The sequence below is a fragment of the Trachypithecus francoisi genome, unplaced genomic scaffold, assembly GCF_009764315.1.
Source record: "Trachypithecus francoisi isolate TF-2019V2 unplaced genomic scaffold, Tfra_2.0 Lachesis_group1, whole genome shotgun sequence".
Taxonomy (NCBI): Eukaryota; Metazoa; Chordata; class Mammalia; order Primates; family Cercopithecidae; genus Trachypithecus; species Trachypithecus francoisi.
Window position 1 is genome coordinate 44,841,094 of NW_022681454.1, and position 20,964 is coordinate 44,862,057.

The 20,964-nt window shown below is 40.8% G+C and overlaps 1 protein-coding gene across 2 annotated transcripts in view; it reads right to left on the reverse strand.

Annotated features, from left to right (window-relative positions):
* PKD2 (polycystin 2, transient receptor potential cation channel) overlaps positions 1-20,964 on the reverse strand; it is a 68,694-nt gene that overhangs the window by 27,241 nt on the left and 20,489 nt on the right. For both annotated transcript variants that reach the window (XM_033214130.1, XM_033214129.1), the window contains exons 3-6: positions 12,166-12,299; positions 10,040-10,290; positions 5,097-5,321; positions 1,457-1,685 (exon numbers count right to left, since the gene is read on the reverse strand). In XM_033214130.1, the coding sequence (XP_033070021.1) occupies positions 1,457-1,685; positions 5,097-5,321; positions 10,040-10,290; positions 12,166-12,299 (839 nt within the window). The remainder of the gene's footprint in view (positions 1-1,456; positions 1,686-5,096; positions 5,322-10,039; positions 10,291-12,165; positions 12,300-20,964) is intronic.

Genomic DNA, 20,964 nt, shown 5'->3' on the forward strand with positions numbered 1-20,964 from the left:
TTTAGGAGTAGGATAAGGGAAAGAATAATTCTCATGAGGAGGGCTAACAGAAGAGAGAATGCTAATAGGGTAGTGCATTATTTACTGAGATTTGAGAAGGTGATGGCTATCATAGGCAGTGGGAAGGAAAGACATAGAATAACACATGGTACATCTATGCCAAGCAAAGCTTGTGAGCATCTAACAATTAAGCACGTTGTTATATGCTTAAATGTAAAACTGGACTTAGCGAAAGGTTACCTGTTATTGCTGAAGGGAGAAGAGCTTGTAAAACGTCTTCTATACACTGAGGCCATAGGAAGGAAGTGACTGATGTTTAATTAAGTGATAAGGATGACAGGAAAACATCTTGAAAAAATATTAGAAGTTATAATAGAGTCAAGGGCAGACACAGAATTTACATGGTGTCATGGTCTTGATTATGACTCTGCCTTTGATTTATTTTATATTTTTATTTTTTAGAGATGGGGAGGGGTCTCACTATGTTGCCCAGGCTGGTATCAAACTCCTGACCTCAAGTGATCCTCCCACCTCAGTTCCCTAAAGTGCTGGGTTATAGGTATGAGCCACCATGCTCATACCTATATGATTTCTTATACCTCATACAGAAAACTTTGATGAATATAACTTACATTTTATACTCTGTAGACTATTTGCAGAAAATTTTAAACTACAGAAAGTTTTCTCTGCCGCCCAAAATATTTTCAGGATGATTTTTCTTTTTTCTTTTCTTTTCAAGGCAAGGTCTCATTCTGTCACCCAGGCTGCAGTGCAGTGGTACATTTATAGCTCACTGCAGCCCCAACCTCCTGGGCTCAAATGATCCTCCCACTTCGGCCCCTGGAATAGCTGAGACTACAGGTATGTGCCACCATGCCTGACTAATTAAAATTTTTTTTTTTTTTTGTAAAGACAGAGTCTCACTATGTTACCCGGGCTAGTCTTGAACTCTGGGGCTTAAATGATCCTCCTGCCTCGGCCTCCCAAAGTGCTGGGATTACAGGCATGAGGCCTCCCAAAGTGCTGGGATTACAGGCATGAGCCACCACACCTGGCCGACAAGGTTTTTCTTGCTGTAACTTTACACATGTACAGGAAAATATAAATTGATTTTTACTAGCAGTTGAAGAAAAATAACATTAGTGAAAAAAAAACAAAGAAAAAAACCTCTTTTCTCCTCCACACCTCATGTGGCATACTAAAGCCAAATATGAATTACTGAGATATTCTCATTAGCGTGGTTAAGAGCATATTGTAAATACCTCTCCACTTCATACTCAGAAAAGTTACTCATGCAAAATGAGAAAATAATTAGTAACAGAAGTTGATATAATTGAGGGGGACTTTCAGATTCTTTTTTGGGAATATCAAGATCCACACGGCTGAGGAGATCTAAGACTCTAGCTAACATGCTTGTAAGACAGAATAGGAAATTTGATGTTGTTCTCAAACCTACCACAACGATCACAACATCCAGACAATTCCAGAAACTCCTGAAATAGTGTAGTTTGTGAATGCGAATTTCCAATATCTCTTCCACCACATAGTAAAGGATAAAGAAACAAAAGATAATCTCACAGGCTGCCAGGAAGAAATCAAAAGTTGTGACATATCGGATCAGCTTTAAAGGCTGAAATTGCCAAGATGGGATCACACCGCCTGTTGCTGGGAATTCAACCAATAACCTGCATGGAAATAAGAACAATTAAAACAACAATAACAACACATGAATATAGCCAGGAACGGATGTCCATCTATTCTGTTTGTGCATTACAAGGTAATTAAACTGCTACCATAAGTCCCCTAAAACTAGTGGCAAAACATTTTGATCATAGCTAATAATTCCATACTTATAGAATTTTGTGCCATCAAAGGAATAAGACTTCCTGAAGTCTTTCAGTCCCAAAGGAGTACTTCCTGCTCAGTCTTCCCTTTACTTCTCTGTATTTATGCTGCTCAAAATGCCAGATACTTTTAATGTAAAAGTAAATCAACACACAAACTTTTCTAGGACTTCTGTTATTATTTTTTTAAGAGCTAGAGACTCGCTGTGTTGCCCAGGCTAGAGTGCAGTGTTGCAATCACAGCTCACTGCTGCCTCAAATTCCAGGGCTCAAGGGATTCTCCTGCCTTAGACTCCTGAGTAGCTGGGATTATAAGTGTGCAGTACCATGCCCGACTAATTTTTTTTTTTTTTTTGGCAGAGACTGAGTCTTGCCCTTTTGCCCAGGTTGGTCTCAAACTTCTGGGCTCAAATGATACTCCTGCCTGGGCCTTTCCAAGCGCTGGAATTACAGGAGTGAGCCACTGTGCCTGGCCCTAGGACTTCTATTAAATTCAAGTCTTTCTCCTATGCAACATGAAGAATATAAAGAAGTACAAGCTATCCACTCAAAACTTGTGTGATCTCATTGAGAAGTAGGATATATTTTGTACATATGTAAAGATAGGAACTGAGTCTCTCATTCATTCATTAGGTAACACCTAAATAGCATCACATATTTTGTCCTCCCGGGAAATTTTCTCTCTTCTTCCCAGAGCCTTATAATGAATAGGTGGGTACTCAATAGATGTCTGATTGTCTAAAACATATACTGTTTTACATCCATACTGATGGCTCTGATCTTTACTGCTTTACCATAACTGGACTGAGGGTTTTTTTGTCAAATGCCCATTTTGTGGGTGTCACACTGAGAAAGTTGGGTGATTCAGTTAATGATACAGACTCCTTATCTAACTAGAAACAGAATCTCTAGCTGTTTCATTTTAAGACATTTAAAAGCCCTTTAGTCAGCTACTAGCCATCATTATCTCTGCCATTACAGGACAGATAGCCGCACCTGGAACCTGAGCATCCAGGACACATGCATGAGCAATAATCAAGTAAAACAGGGACTATGGTAAATTAGAACCTGTCAGAGAAGTGTGAACATTTTCCTTCCTTTTCATTGTCAGTTTTTCTGTTCTTTCTTTCCTATTTGATGTGTTGCAGAGTAGGGGTGAGAACCAAAAACTCAGGAGAGCAACACTGAAGCCAAGAGCCTTGTATGTGACAGCTTCATTGGGAACTCAAAAGGGAAGGAAGTGGCCTTCAAGAGTCAAGTCATTTCTCTGGTCCATTCTGGCCCTGCCCTTCCAGAAACTTAGAAAAACAGTATAGAGAAATGAAGCAGTTGTCTTAACAATGCTCATCCTTAAAGTAAAGAAGGAAGCAAAAGAAATACTCAAGATCTTCTATAAATAGAATTTACTAAAATATCAGAGTTGCCTCTCTGTTTTTATTCTCTTCTTTTGTATTCTATTCTTTTGATCTTCACTGGAATACTTAGGAAAAACTCAATAATAACTGCAATAGATTTTCATTAATTTCTAGTGATAACTACTACTGGATTACTGGTTGAGTATTTCCTTCCTTCCTTCCTTCTTTGTTTCCTTGTTTCCTTCCTCCCTCCCTCCCTCCTTCCTTCCTTGTTTCCTTCCTTTCTCCCTCCCTCCCTCCCTCCCTCTCTCCTTCCTTCCTTCCTCCCTCCCTCCTCCTTCCTTCCTTCCTTCCTTCCTTCCTTCCTTCATTCCTTCCTTCCTTCTCTCCCTCCCTCCTTCCTAGCTTCCTTCCTCCCTCCCTTTCTTGTTTTTTTTTTTTGCCACGGTGAGCAAGGACAGGTTGAATGTTTCTAATCTGAAAATCTGAAATATAAAATGCTTCAAAATCCCAAACATTTTGAGCACCGACATGACAGCACAAGTGGAAAATTCCACACCTGACTTCATGTGACAGGTCATTGTCAACATGCAGGCACACAACAGTTTATTCAACATCCCTAAGGGAAAAATAAAATTTCCTTCAGGCTATATGCATGAAGTTTCATTTATGAAACATTAATGAATTTTGTGTTTAGACTTGGGTCCCATCCCCAAGATATCTCATTTTATATATATGCAGACATTCCAAAATCTGAAAAAAATCTTAAATCTCAAACATTCCGGTCTTAAGCATTTTGGATAAGGGATAATCTGTAATTGATTTAATGTGGTACTATTTTCTGCAAACATTGTTAAATACAATGACTGGGACAATCCAACAAGCCATGTAAAGCATAATTGAGCTTAACCTCAAGAATGATGACCAAGACTATTATGAGAATAAACCCTTCTTATCTTGTGTGTAAATATACATGCAATAATCATGTTAGCGATGTTTGGGTATTGCTGACATGCTCACCAGGAAGATTAAAGTGGGTGAACTCTGACTCCCTCTTGCTCTGCTTTTTCCTTCTTTTTAATAGTACCTATTACCTTCTAATATTATATATATTATACAATAAAATAAATACTGTATTATTTGTATTGTTTATTGTTTAATGTTTATTCTCTATCTCCTCCTGGTTGGATGCAAGCTCTGCAAAGGCAGGGATCTTTGTTGTGTTTGCTGACATGTCCCAAGAGCCAAGAACAATGCCTAGCCCATATTAAGTGTCCAATAGATGTTTGCTGAATAAATGAATGAAGAGGAGTCCCAGACAAGCCAGTGGAATCTTTGTCAGTTTCGTTACTGTCTCCCAGAGGGGTCATCATGGCAACATCCCAGGATCTGAGGAACGAACTTTATGTGATTCTGACAGCCCTGAGCATGAGCAGGTACCTGGGTATCCTACTGAGCCTCCTACAAGCACTCCAATTACTGTGCTTGTGTGCTAATAGTAGAGGCTCATCTGAGAGTGAGAAACTTCACAGAAAGAATCAAGATTTGATGGGCAGGGGACTTGGTGATGGAACATGTGCCACTGATCATCCTCATAATGGGTAAGGACAGATGTTAGGAAAACACAATATTTATCTGGAAAGGTTCCAGCACTGAGATGAACTTGGACCAGAGTTAAGGTTCTTTCCAACTTGTAATATTCTAGGATCCCAACTTCCTTCCTCAAATATCCTTTATTTCAATAAGCCTTCAGTTTTTACCCCTTCGTTGCTATCCGTCTGGATCCTTGGCATACTCATTTAGCTAACTGCAGGCAAAGGTTTTTCTAGCCAACCCCAGAATAGGATGTACATACAACTACGCAAAAACAGGAGGGATGCATGTCCTCAGTACACACCTGACCACACAGAACAGGTTAATGTTGGCGTTGTACACTGAGAAGTCAATAAAAGTTGCCCTGGTTCCTCGGTCCAGCCAGACATTTTTCTTGAGGCTAGCAACTTGTGCAGCTGTTTCCTCTCTTGTTCTTGACAAATCCAGATAATAGCCAGCTCCACTATAAGTTGCAATGATTCCCCAGTGGCTACTACCATTCAAGTCTTTTTCACTTGTGTAGATCCAACTGATTAAAAACAAAACCAAAAAACAAACAGTTAAAATCAGTGGAACACTTGTGGCAATTACAAGGACAGCTGGTTCCTTGTAAAATAAAGTATGTATTAAGGCCTATCAAGCTGGGTAATGTGCCTGACGTGGCACTTCATAAGTGTTTTCTTGGTTAATTCTCACACTGTTATTAGCCTCACTTTAGGAATGAGGGCCCTGAGGCTTAGTGAGGTCCATGTAGTCCCAAAGCTTTTGAAGGTAGACTCAGGAACCAGTGCCAGGGCTGTCTGTCCCTAGAGCCTCTGCTCTGCTCTACAGCCTCTGCTCAGTTTATACGGCTGCCTTCTCTGGGTAACTGTGCTCAGGGACTAGATAACTTGAGGTCCCCAGAGAAAATTACAGCCAAAAGAGGGACAAGTTCATCAAGTGGTATTGTCAGTATTTGGGAATTTCATCCACAAATATTCAGAGGATCTCTTAGAAAACAGATGCTTCTTTGGCACTAATGGGGATAGAAAGGTCCTTTCTCTCCCAAATTTAAAACAAGTAGGGAAACAAAAGTTGTAATTAAACAAGTAAAATACAAGGTGGATAATAATAAGAAGCAAAAGAGTAAAGAAATTAGGCTGGCAGATCAGAGGAAAGCTATCCTTATTTGGGGATCTGGCAATGAAGGGATGGATTAGAAAAGGCTTTAGGAAGAAGCTGTGTTGGACCTGAGCCATGAAAGGTGAGTAGGACCTGGACTTGCAAAGGTGAATGCTGATATGGTTTGGCTGTGTCCCCAACCAAACTTATCTCGAATTGTAACTCCCACGATTCCCATGTTTTGTTGGAGAAACCCGGTAGAAGGTAATTGAATCACAGGGGCAGGTCTTTTCCATGCTGGTCTTGTGATAGTAAATAAGTCTCATGAGATCTGATGGTTTTATAAGGGGGATTTTCCCTGCACAAGCTCTCTCTCTGTCTGCTGCCATCCATGTAAGACATGACTTGCTTCTCCTTGCCGTCCACCATAATTGTGAGGCCTCCCCAGCCATGTGGAACTGTAGGTCCATTAAACCTCTTTCTTTGGTAAATTGCCCAGTCTCGGGTATGTCTTTATCAGCAGCGTGAGACTAAACGGGAAGGGCATTTTTAACCGTGAGCCATTGGTCGAGAGAAGAAGTAAGTAGTTCAGTTTGGCTCCCATAAGGTAAAGAATGGTAGATCGAAAGGTAGTCTGTGGTCAGCTTGTGAAGGGCAAACATGAAGGAGTCTGTGAAGGGAAAGTTCTGAGAGGCACAGAACAGGGCTGCTCTGGTGGCAGCAGGGAAGACTAAAGTGGGGAGGAAGAGGGCTCACGTGCAGAAAAGAGTTAACACAGCAGGCCTGAGATGGTCTTTCCTTAGGAAGGCATGTTTGCAAGGTTGGACTTTGGCTAGCATCTGGGAATCTGACTGATAAACAGCTCCCTGCACTGGTATACAACTTTCCCTGACTGGTAAGAGAGGCTTGCTGTTGCTGTGCTATTTGTACAAGCAATGTGGCTTTACACTCAACACCTGCTTTCCCTCTGGGAGTCAGGAATTTTGGCACATGCTAGTCATAAACCAGCACCAGTATCCAGTGAACACCCCAGGCACTGAGTCTCTAATTAACCTCTCTGATAAGACATTTCACACATTGTTACAACTTGCTCCTGGAGAAATTCAGCACATCCTATGTGACCTCACTGGGAGAGGGCTCCTGGAAGCCTACACTGGGTTTTCCCCATGTACCTTTTCTTTTGTATCCTTTCACCATAATAAACCTTAGCTATAAGGATGCCTCTATGCTGAGTCCTTCTAGTGAATCACTGAACATGGGGGTGATCTTAGGGACCCCTGACATATCTCCATTAGCAAAGTCTGCAATAACCAAGAGATAATGAGGCCTGAACTCACTCAGTGAAGATGGGAAGGGGAAGAAAGGAGTGAGAGAGTGTCACCACAGTGACTGCCGGCAGAACTTGGCAACTGATTTGGAAGCTGGGGCAAGGAGGAAACATGGCTCAAAAATGACTCTGGAGTCTCTTTCAGGGCAATAGGAAGATAGTAGTGCCATTAACAGAAGGAAGAGCAGATCCCACAAGAAAACGATGAGTTTGATTTGGGGCATGTTGAATCACAAGAGGTGTGGGACATCCAGGTGAAACACAGATGTATCTTGTATCTCTGTGAAGAAAGGACGTTTGCTTCTGTTTCCTGCTGCTTTGTTTCTTCAGCATCATGGGGACTAGAAGAGGGGTGACTTCTAGCAACGGGAACATGCCTGGCACATTGTTAAAGAAATGACGAGTCACCAAACAAAGATGCCAGTGGAAGCCATCTGATTGTCATGGGAAAGAGGGTAAAGAAAGAAAAGATGGAGATACAAACATAGAACCTGGGAATAAGACAGGAGAAGTAAGAGAAAGGGGTTTTAGAGTTAAAAGAACCCAAAGTGTAGAGTTCTTCATGGAAGTCAAAGGAATGAGCAGTCAACACTGCCACCTTCTGCAGACAGGATGAAGGGGATAAAGACTGAGATTTGTTCAGTGGATTTGCTAACTAGAGGTCCCTAGTAGCTTCCTAGTGAGATGTCAAAAGCAAGAACCTAAGCTTTAAGAGGTAAATCGAGGGTAAGGAAATGGAAGTGGCAAATGAAGACTATTCTTCCAAGAAGTTTGGAGTGGATGGGAAGAAGAAATTGGAGTGACTTGAGAATGTAGAAGAATAAAGGGATGGTTTAGATATGACAGGGAAGGTCCCCTTTGGCAATCCACCCGGGAGTAGAAATCACTCATTCATACATGCATCCAACACATATTTATTAGTATCTTTACATATGGGGCATTGTTCAAGGCTTTGAGGACACAGCAGTTAACAAAATAGAATCCCTGCCCTCAGGAAGCTTGAGTACTGATGGGGAGCTGAGAGCATCGAGAAGCCACCCTAACGACGTAATTAATATGGAGGAAGAATTAATATGGAAGAGGTTTAGTAGACAAAACATGGGTTTTGGAGTCAGGCTGCTTAAATCTTGGCTCAGTTCCATTTGCTAGCTGTGACACTTTGGGCAAGTGAGCCTCAGTTTTTTCATCTATAAAATGGAGATGATACCTATTTTAGAGTTGTTTTGTGAAGGTAGATGAGACAATGCGTGAAATAACTTCTTAAATAATGTCTGGCACAGAGCGGTGGCTGTATAAATTTATCTTCTTAGTGATGTGAGATAAATAAAATATTGGAAAGGGTACCACAGATAGAAGGCATGCTTATGCTTTGTGGGAACTACAAAAAGGCACACTAGAAAGCAAAATAAAGCTGGGCATGGTGGCATATTCTTATATCCTGGCTACTTGGGAGGCTGAGGCTGGAGGACTGCTTGAGCCCAGGAGTTGGAGGCCAGCCTGGGCAACATCAAGAGGCTCCATCTCTAATAATTTTTTTTTTTTAAAGAAAGCAAAATCACTAATATAACTTGGATGGTAATGTCCTATAAGATTATTTAGTACCTTTGTTCTAAAGCTCTGGATTTTTATTAAATTTGTTTTTTTTTTTTCTGAGGTGGAGTCTTGCTCTGTTGCCCAGGCTGGAGTGCAGTGGTGAGATCTCAGCTCACTGCAACCTCCAGCACTTGGGCTCAAGCAATTCTCCTGCCTCAGCCTCCCAAGTAGCTGGGACTATAGGCACATGCCACCACACACAGCTAATTTTTGTATTTTTAGTAGAATCAGGGTTTCAACATGTTGGCTAGGCTGGTCTTGAACTCCTGATCTCAAGTGATCCGCACGCCTTGGCCTTCCAAAGTGCTGGGATTACAGGCATGAGAAACTGTGTCCAACCTGGATTTTTACTAAATTTGTTTCTTATGGGTTCTGGTATTAAATAGAGTATACACTGGATGGTACAAGAAGAATACACTAATTGAAAAGGTGATTGCCCATTGTATAGTAACAAATGTGGATTCTGGGCAACTCAGTTTCCAAGAAAAGAACCTAGATGAATCGACAGAATTAGCTGAGCAAAGCTTAGAAGATGACTCTGACCAGTGACGAACCCAGGGACAGCAACCCCAAAGGCCCACACTGAAACGGCCTGGGAGGTCTTCCTATTTCTTTACTAATAACTACAATACTTCTAAAATAGTAAGTGCCCACCCCTTAATACACAAGATGTTTGAAGTATGGGTACCAAAGTGTACAAAAAGCCCCTGTAAATATGCATGCATACAAATATATACTTAAAATCTCAAACATTTGAGTAAAATGGGCTTTAAACCAAACAAAAAATGGCCTCACAAGCTTACACATTAAATAACTCCATTCTGAACAAAAACCTGTTTGTAAGACCTATAAAAAAAGAGTTCCTGCACCTGAAAACTTGCTGTTAAATAACTTAGTGGATGATGTTACTGGACCTACAAAAACAGGGCCCAGGGCATCTTAAATGAAATTTTCAAAGGCTCAGATAATTAATTTTTTGTGGGTCATACGGTCAACGATTTAGTCTTTTGAAAAATATGCATGTAGAAACTGAAAGAAGGCTAAAAAGTAGTGAAAACTTGAGAAGTCAAAGGTCAGGTTGGCCAAGGTTTAAATATAAGCACTGAAGAGTCACTGAACTTCTTTTTGCCTTGGTGAAGGTGTCAGGGAATGAATGAATGAATGGTGGGAGGTCAGAGAATGAATGAGTGAATATCACCGAGTGGCAATGAGTCACAGACACTTACGCGGTTCCATTTCGGGGCCCGAAGGGAGCCCTATCTTCACTACTGACAGAGTAGACATCATAGCACTCTTTAATTTCATCTCTCAAGTCCTGGGGGATAGAGCAGGATCCATTTCTGACTCGGAGTTGCCGTATTCGTGGTACCCCTAACAACAGGTTCTCATAGAAGATGAAACTTCGGTTGTCAGCTTCAGTCTGGTTACTGGGCTGCATCTTCCAGTACAGCCCATCCAATAAGGAGCCTTCTGTGAACTAAAAGCAAAGGAAACATCTTTGAAAAAGTTCCAAGCTCAGCTGCTGTCTTGCTCCTGCCTGGAACGTTTGCATAACCAAGCATTTGGCAACTCTATGAAAATAGTAGAGTGATAAGAATGAGTTTTGTTGTCAGAGAGATTTGGGATAGCATCTTGCCCCATCACTTGCTAGCTATGAGGCCTTGAGCAGGGTCCTCCGAACCAAGGTTCCTGCATCTGGAAAACCCATCTTTTATGTAGTCACTGCACCTGGCACAGAGTGGGTACTTAATATGTGGCAGCTCTGATTTTTGTTCTTGGGCTAAAGGTGGGGTCATAATTAACTCCACTTCCCCTTATTAAAATAATGTCTCACATAATCATGGTTCTAAACTTGTTTAGAGAAAAGGCTACAGTTTTTATTACCAGCCTGGCATCTGATAGACCTTTCACCTGTCTGGACTATTTTGCTGTATGGTGAACTCTCCAATCCCTCCTTATCCCTTTAGAGATTGGCATTTATCATCATGGAATGTGTATACAAAAGTCTCTTGTTAGTTTGTACAACTAGCTATGCCTGTTGGGAAAACAGATCTATTTTTCAGTGTGCTATCCTTATCAGATGATCAACAGAGATAGACCGATTTGCCCTACTCAGATGGTGAAAGATCCATATTATACAAGTGTGGCTTTGGATGCCAAGTACTTTTATATATGAATAGGTTCCTATGACCCAGTTGTCTCTATCCTTAAAATTAATAGCTCTGACCCCAGGGTTTAGTAAGAATTTTAGAAACTATCTCCCTAAGGAGAAACAATAATTTCCTTTTCAATTTCCCTTCCAATTTTCTTAGATTCCAAGCCCCATATCCCTCAGATGAGTTTAATATTTTTCCTGTGGTATCACTCATTGCTATACTGTTAACTATGTTGGAATTTGGGAAGGGGCTGGACTGGGTTGAACTTCATAACAGCAAACCTTTTGCTTGTTTTTGGGGTTTTTTTTTTTTTTGGATTTTTTGAGACAGGGTCTCACTCTGTTGCCCCGGCTGGAATGCAGTAGCATGGTTATGGCTCGACCTCAAGCAATCACTCAAGTGATCTTCCCACCTCAGCCTCCTGAGTAGCTGGGACTACAGGTGTGTGCCACCCCACCCTGCTAATTCTTTAATTTTTTTGGAGAGACAAAGTCTTACTATGTTATGCCCAGGCTGGTTTTGAAATCCTAGGCTCAAGCAATCCTCCTGCCTTGGCCTCCCAAAGTGCTGGGATTACAGGCGTGAGCCACCAAGCCCCACCAACAGCAGACCTTTGAAAGAATGTCCTTACTTTGTATCAAGCACTGTTCTAAGAGCTGGGGATACATGCCATCATCAACAAAGAGACGAAATGCAAAAGGCGAAGCTAGACAGAAGAACCACACTGCCCTTAATTGGCCTTACATTCTAGGAGATTCTCAATAAATATTTATTGAATCTTGACTCATGGAATGAATTATGAACCAGGATGAAGAAGTAGCTGTCAGGCTAGAAAAAAATCGATTTTTCTTGTTCCCTAGCCATGTGACCATATGATTTAAGCATCCTGAATCTCATTTTCCTCATTAACAAACTAGGGCATACTCTTAGTACTTACCTTATAGAGCTACCATAGAAATTAAATAAGGTAAGGTATGAAACACTCAGCACAGCGCAAGGCACAGGCAAAGTTCTCAGTGTTAACTTTACCCCTCTTTGAGAGTAGAAACAGTAACTTCTAACAACTCACCATAACTTACGTCTCACACAGTGTTAAATGCAAAGCAGGTCCTGTCGATACTCATGCACTGAAATGATGAAGCCAAATGAAAAATTTTCTGTGATAAAGAAGTACTTTCAAAGTTATTTGCAAATACCTTCCAGAAGTCTTCCATGGAAGACAGAGTTTTAAAGTTAGTGTTCTCTGTTTTGGACACGGGGGTGTCTAGGAAGAGCTGTGACATCATCCGGGTGTAGTAGTACACATTGGAGCTCATCATGCCGTAGGTCACTGGAACACAGAAAGATCCAAATGAACGCCCCAAGGGAATTGGCACACATTCACACACCAGCAGCCTTCACGAAGGGATTGTTCCTGTGGATAAACAGTTTGGACAAATATCCACACAAGGTCTTCTCTCACCCCTGCCTTCCTTCTCCCTATCATTCTTCTAGGATATCTCCCTATATCTCTGGCTTATAAAAGAAATATGTAATATTAATATTGGCTCATGTGAAACAAAATTGGCTTACTATTTAGTATCAGTGTAAGATCAGGAACGTTTACTTGACATTTGGGACTTCCAACATGCCTACTCAATTTCATCTTCCACCACCTCTCGGCTCAGATCCTCCATACCAGTGAGGCTGATCTGCACAAGATCATAGCTATGCTGGGCTCCCCACCCTCCTGCTGTGCACACTGCCTACTCTCCCTGCAGTAACATGGGCAAGCCATTGCTTGTTTTCTCCAGATCAATTCTCCATTCTTCTCTGCCCTGTTCTGTGCCCTGAGGCTAGCCTTTATGAACTGTACCAACTGGAATCCTTTGCCCTATGGGGATACCAAGGACAGAGTTTGTTCCCCTACCCTCACCATCTGGATGCAATTTGGCAGTGGAGACTCTAATCTTGGCCATGGGTGCTGAGGGAATCCCTTTTCTCACAACCACACTGGGCTCCCACTATGCCACTCCCTCCCCCCAGTTCCCTAAAGCCTGGAGGTGGTGACTTTTTTTGAGTGCATCACTTCCCCTTTTTGGTTCTCTTAACCCCACCACATCTCTGTAAATAGTCCCTTCATTAAACTTCCCTTAATCACCACTTGAGTTCATTCATCTCCTTTTTCTAGGATGCTGACTGACACAGACATATCTGCTTCCCACCTACCAATCAAATCTTGAATGGAATGCTATAACTCGAACTACATCCCTGCCATGGACATTTACTGATTATTTTGAATGGTCTTGGAAGGAGGTGGGAAGATCCTTTACAAGCTTAGTAGACCAAAGGAGATCAGGGTCTGACTCCTAGCCATGCTCCTTACTTGCTATATAACCTGTGCAAGTTGCTTAATCTTTCTGAGCTTCAGTTTCCTCTTCAGTAAGATGGGGATAACCAACTATCCCATGGATTTTTTGGTGCCTAAATAAAAACAATAACTAAAATTTATCTAGTATAGTAGTTGACACTTAACAAATGTTCAATATGGTGGCTCTTCCTCCTTAACTGGATTGCTATAATGCATTTATTATAAATTTCAGCATTTTACCAAGTACTTTCTCATTCTGGACTTTAATGATTGCAGGTATAATATAATTCCTATAATTAGCTGATAAAAAGTTTCAAGGGGAAGGAAACATGTTCTATACTTTTTTAAAACTACAGTTCTGAATACCCATGATTAATACTTACCTGAAACTATAATACATTTCAGGGATCATATTCAAACCTATAGAAATTATTTTGGGATTAAGTACTATTTAGTAAATCTCTCCTTCATGCAGCTGTCTTCTCCCCACTCTGCATTCTTCTTTTTTTTGAGACGGAGTTTCACTGTTGTTGCCTAGGCTGGAGTGCAATGGAGCCATCTCGGCTCACTGCAACCTGTACCTCCCAGGTTCAAGCAATTCTCCCACTTCAGCCTCCCCAGTAGCTAGGATTATAGGCATGTTGCTACCATGCCCAGCTGATTTTTTATTTTTAGTAGAGACGGGGTTTCACCATGTTGGTCAGGCTGGTCTTGAACTCCAGACCTCAGGTGATACACCTGCCTTGGCCTCCCAAAGTGCTGGGATTACAGGTATGAGCCACCATACCTGGCCCCTCTTCCCCTTTCAAGCATCATAGGAAATTAAGATTATTTAAGAAGGGTAGGTAATAATGATCCAAACACGAGTGTGTTTGGGAGTTCATCTCAAGCAACCAATTAAGCACATAAATACACATAATACACACAATTTGTATGCTGTATCTAGAGACGTATGAATAATGTCCAGTCCTCCTGGTTTGGCTCCCTCAACTGCCATCCTATAACCTAATGTAATTAGGACAAGAACAGTCCTCTTCAGGTGTTACATGAGTTACTACCTCTCAGAACTGTCTTGGGGCAGAGTTAAGAGTTTAGAATTCTAATCCATTCATATTTATGGTACAAGCTATTGGGCATGAAGATGAACAAGATGTGATCTCTGCACTCAGAGGAGTTCATAGTGTCCCCAGCGAGAGTGCTGCCTAGCCAACTCCCACAAAGGATGCAAAGGATGGACATGAGTACACTGTCCTCTGCAAAGGCCTTCTGTGAGTCTACAGTCAATCAAGGAGAGAAAGGGACATGACACAAGAGCAAGCAGTGAAGGCTGCTAAGAGCCAATCAAATAATTAAGTTGATTATTTTCAATTAACTTGGAATTGGAATGTACTTTGGATTGACTGATTAATATAGACTGTTGTGGAGTTTTTAACCTGTGGGTTTACTGTGGTTGTTGTTGTTAAAAAGGAATTTTGATAAGTTACTTATATATTTTTATTTATAAATATGGTGTAACTATATATAAGTATGTAAATATAAGTATCTTAGATACTGAATTGAAAATGTATCCCTTTATTTTCCTAGACCACTCATAATCCAGTACTGATTTTTGCTTTTGAAATTCTCAAGATCTATATTGGCTTTAATAGCTTCCCCAAAGGGCAAGCAACAGACTCCCTTGGTTATGTAGCACCATCTGCTGGACAGCCAGGCAAATAATCCCTTCCAGCTTTGAAGGGATGATTACTGTACCCTTTTTTTTTTTTTTTTTCTTTTGAGACAAGGTCTGGCTCTATGGTCAAGGCAGGAGTGCAGTGGCACCATCTCCGCTCACTGCAGCCTCAATCTCATGGGCTCAAGTGATCCTCCCACCTCAGTTTCCTGAGTACCTGGGACTACAGGCATGCACCACCATGGCCAGCTAATTTTTAAATTTTTTGTAGAGATGGGGTTTCGCCATGCTGGCCAGGCTTGTCTCAAACTTGTGAGCTCAAGTGATCCGCCCCGCTTGGCCTCCCAAAGTGCTGGGATTATGGTCGTGAGCCACCGCGTCCAGCCTGTAACAGATATTTAATCATCAAACATTAACTCAGTCCTTCTCCTGTGTCAGGTCCCAAGGAAGTCCATGGCACATCTGAGTGACAGCTCTACAAACTCTGGTGGTCAGCTACACCATGAGCCCATGCAGGTGGCAGCTAAAAGCCCCCTGAATTTGGAGTCATACTGATTTGGTTTTGAGTTTCAGCTTGCCTCCATCCTGAACATCTGCCTCTGTTCATGATTGTGGGTCTTGCATCTTGAGATCTTGGACAACTATTTAACTCTTCTAAGTCTGATTTTGGAATCCAAAAAATGAGAATAATACCAAGGGCTTTTGTAAAGCTCAAATGGAGAAATATATGTGAAGACATTTGCACACTGTAAAATGCAATGGGAATATAAAACTGTTAACATCACTTCTCCTTTAAGTCCCTGAAAGGAAACTGGAGAAAGCCCACTTGAAGGTAGCATTCACTCTCTAAATGAAATGAATTGTGAAGAAAAATTTAGTGCATGAAATAGATAACCTTGAATGAGGACCAGAAAGGAGACAAGAGTATTAAAAAATACATAAAGGACACATACATCTGTACATATGTACACATCTTTCTTCTGCTATTTATTCCTTGTCTTAACCCCTGGATTTCCATTTTCCATAAAATAAACTAGAGCAAAATACAGTAAAACACAGTATCGGCCAGACATGATGGCTCACACCTGTAATCCCCGCACTTTGGGAGGCCAAGGTGGGCAGACCGTTGAGCTCCAGAGTTTGAGACCAGGTTGGGCAACAGGGTGAGATTGCACCACTGCACTCCAGCCTGGGCGATAGAGCGAGACCTTGTCTCAAAAAATTAAAAAAAAAAAAAAAGAAAAAAGAAAAAGAAAGGAAAGAAACTATCACCAAACAATCAGCATGTGAACTAACAAAAGCTGCCTTAAATACATGGTCTATCATTTCAAAATAGCAACAAATACTATTTTATTAATATTGTTGAAAAATATAGGTTCAAATATTAAAAACAAATAAAGGGTATTGTAGAATAGTATACATTATATAAATTCCAAATCATTAGGATAAAAAAGCAAAGAAAAAATTTCCATCTAACAAAAGAATATAAATGGAAAATAACAGGAACATATAAAAGAGAGGAAAATACTAAATAATATTAATTTGACAAAAATACATGAAACATGAATGGTTTAGACTCTTACTAAATGACAAAGTTTTAAATATTGGTTAAAAAATAAAAATGCATCTCTAGAATTGTTAGAAGAAACCCACTCAAAGCTAAAAATAAATGAATGGGAAAATATATCAGGGATAGAATATTTTTTAAAAGGTTTTAAGTGGTATTATAATCCTCTGACAGAGGACATTATAAGGTGAACACTCAGTTTGATTAAAAGGTTATTTTACATTGGTCAATTATACTATACATAATGACTTAACTGTAATGAATTCTTATGTATTGAATAACAGAACATCAAAATATATAGAGCAATACTTGTTAGTAATAAAAGAATTATCAAAACTACAATTGCAGTTGGAAACTTAAAACCCTGTATCTTTCAATCTTTGACAGAGAAAGTAGACAAAAATTACCTAGGAATATTAAGGGTTTGAATTAAGTATATGACTTGACACAGATATATATATCTGTTAAGAAATTAAATTTTTTCCCTCTCTTAATAACCCTTGGGCCAAAGAAGAAATCAGAGCTGCCATAAAAATATAACCGTACTAGATGCAAAGACAGTAGAGCCAAGATGCCTTGGCTGCAGTATTTCAGGTAATCTGCCACAAGATGAAGCTATCACTTTGCACAGGAAAACGAACTGCTTTGCTATGATATCCTCACAGGGATGCAGTGGAAATAAAATGCAAACAAACATTTGAAGGGACTCTATAAACTCAAAGTGCTATACAAGATGATAACCTTGACTTATAGTGGAGGTATATCCTGATAAACCCATTGTAAATTGAAAATATCATAAGCTGAAAATGCATTTAATATAACTAACCTACTGAATGAACAACACAGCATAGCCTGGTCTACCTTAAACATGTTTAGACACTTACATTAGGCTAGTTGGGCAACATCATCTGGCAATACAATACACCGTAGAGTACTGGTCACTTACCCTCATAATCACATGGCTGACTAGGAGCTGTGGCTCCATCTCTAGAGTATGTTAGCCTGGAAAAAGACCAAAATTCAAAATTGAAAGTATGGTTTCTATAGAATGTGTATCACTTTCACATCACTATGAAGTTGAAAAATCATAAATCGAACCATCGTAAGTTGGGGACCATCAGTATATAAATGCAAAGCACTATACACAAATCAAGGAATTATTAAGCTTGAATTGATTAAGTGGACATACTACAGGAAATTCTGTGTGTTAGGAAATGAGAAGTGCTAGTGAACAAGAAATGGAAACAGGCAATGTTGTCAACAGTTCATGAGACTCTCCAGTTGTCGGCACTGAGAGGTGCACAGCTGCATCCCATCCCTCCGAGGGGGGTGAATGCATGAGCTGGTCTGCTCTGATAATCCTGTGTGAAGAGGTGGGCCCGAATGGCAGCACAACTCGGAGGTGGGGGCTGGTTTGGGTGGGCACTGCTAAGTTTTTCTGCCTAGATCTGGTTCTTGAGCTGATTTTGAAGGATGAGGAGGAATTAGAATGACAGAAAGGAACAGTGTACACTGAGGCTTTTTGAGATCACAAGTGGTTTGATGTGGTTGAAGAACCAGATATTTATAGGGAGTGGCAGTTCTGAAGAAGTAAGCAAACATCGTTTGGTAAAATGCCAGCCTATTGTCTAAAGATTTTAAAGTTTATCTTGACGATGAGATACCATGTTAAATGGAAGAGTGATCCCAGCACTTTGGGAGGATGCTGCAGGAGGATCGCTTGAGCCCAAGAGTTCAAGAACAGCTTGGGCAGCAAAATGAGATCTCATTTCTACAACAAATAAAATTAGCTGGGTGGTGTGTGCCTGTGGTCCCAGCTACATGGGAGGCTGAGGCAGGAGGATCTCTTTAGCTCCCAAGCTGCAGTGAGCTGTGTTCACGCCACTGCACTCCAACCTGGGTGACAGAGTGAGACCCTGTCTCAAATAAATACATAAATAAATAAATGGAAGAGCGACTTGTATTAATCTGGTTCCAGAAACAGCAGTGCTTGGAAATTCTAAAAAGTCCAGACACAGAGAGAGTAGCTTCCATCTAATCTGTGGTTCATATTTCGAGGCCTCTTAAAACTTAAAGGAATCTTGCCCTTTCATACTTAAACCATGGGGTATTCTACTGTAAATCCCTCACCAAGGCCCACCAGAACTACAGGTCTGGCCCCTGGTCACCTTTCCATCTTCATCTGATGATCTGATCTCCAGGAACTGGCTTCACTTGGCTTCTGAGTGTTTCTGGAATGATCTGAGTGTTTTCCTGCCTCAGAGCCTTCATTCATACAATTCTCTCTTCCTCTGTTCTCAATCTTGCTTCAGGCTTCAGAGAGGCCTTCCTTGAGGGAAACCCTTTTCCCCAATCATCTCCTTTCATATCACTTATCACATTTAAGGACAGGGCCTAAATCTGTTTTTAATTAAATTACTGACCAACTTAAGGAATGAATAAGTCAGGAAAGAGATGATTAGGATTAAAATAGGGACAGGAGCGATATAGGAAAAAAGACAGATTAGAGAGTCTCTGAAGAGGCAGAATGATCACAGAAGACTGGGAAGGGAAAGCATCCAGGATGACACCCAGGGTTCAAGTGAACTAGAGCATGGCTGGATGGATGGGTGGGAGATGAGTTCAGGATGGGGCATGTTACCAATGAGAGAGGGCTGTGAGAGATCCCATCGTAGATGTCCAGCAGAAGCTGGTACCAGGTTCAGAGCTCATGAGTGGGACATGGGAGTCACTGGCATGCGAGTACTAGTTGAAGCATTGTCTGTGGAAAAAATGACCCAAAGAACGTCACAGGCCCAATCAGAGAAAACATTTGTAAACATGCTGCAGAGAGAAGAAAGTCAAGCAAGTGAACATAGCAAGGAGGAACATAGGAAGAGAGGGAGTTATCAAAGCTAAAGAGGGAAGTCCTAGAATGCCAAACTCCACTGGACCAAATGCCAGGAAGAGAGGCTGAAAAGAGCCATCCCCAGTGACCTTTGTGAGGGCTTTTTTAGGAGGCAGAAGTGAGACTGCAGAATCAATAAGAGAGTTTGTGAAATACAGTCACTAAAACCCCCAAATCTTTTAATCCAGGTTTGGTCAACATTTCAAAGAAAATTGTAAGTAACAATTGTAAAATTGTGAGGAAAATCTTTAAGGGGTAAAGGCTGTTGACACAAGTGCTTCTGAGAATGGTAGTATTGGCTGGTATTATTGTGTTTTAAAAGTGAGAGAAAGATGTATAATATTTACATACAGACAATCTTGGATATATGATGGTTCACAACTTACTGATTTTTTGACTTTAAAATGGTGCAAAAGTGATAAGTATTCAGTAGAAACTGTACTTCGAATTTTGATCTTTTCCTAGACTAGTGATAGGCAGTTTGATGCTCTTGCAAGGAGGGGCAGTGGCAATAAGCTCAGCCACACAATAGCAAGGGTAAACAACCAATACTCTACAGTATACTGTGTTGCCAGCACTTTTGGATATTGTGTCTTGTGTTTTCACAACCCATTTTGGTCACATTTAAAGTACATCTATATGTCTTCTATTTCCTGTCATTTTAAAATTGAGTTTTTGTCCAGTCAATTTATCAGAAAGGGTGAGGAGCCCTCCAGCCACAGTCCAGGCTTAATAGTTACTTCTCATGGATTGCAACATGTGATCTTAAGACTGAAACTGTTTGTTGTGAAAAGATATGTGGGGAGCTATCAGGATGTTTTTCACTGGAAATGGAATTAGCTTGCAGCTGCTGTGAGATTAACTTACTGACCTTTACTTCACTGATCTTGATACCAACTCGATCTTCAGGGAATCTCTGGCAAATTAGGAAAACTATATTTAGACTAGCATCCGTGTAAGATTTTCACAAGTAAAATAAAATATTCCTTTCCTTTTCAGAATACAAGGCAAAGTTTCCTTCTTTCAGAGATAAATAAATGGAAATACATCGATCTCTTCTTACAAGGGCTCTTCCTGTCCTAGTACACACCACATTGTACTATGATTTTGTTGTTCAGTTCTCCATTTTCATTACTTCTTTGATACTATTGAGTTTAAAGTTAAATACTTTCTGTAGTAGTTCATTTTCACACTGCTATAAAGAATTGCCTGAGAATAGGCAGGAAGAGTCTTAATTGACTTACAGTTCTGAATGGCTGGGGAGACCTCAGGAAACTTAGAATCATGGCAGAAGGCAAAGGAGAAGCAAGTACCTTCTTCACAAGGCAGCAGGAGAGAGGGGGAGAAGGGGGAAGCCCCAGACACTTACCAAACAACCAGATCTCATGAGAACTCCCTCACTATCATGCCAACAGCATGGGGGAAACTGGCCCCATGATCCAGTCACCTCCCATCAGGTCCCTCCCTTGACACATGGGGCTTACAACTGGAGATGAGATTTGGGTGGAGACACAGAGCT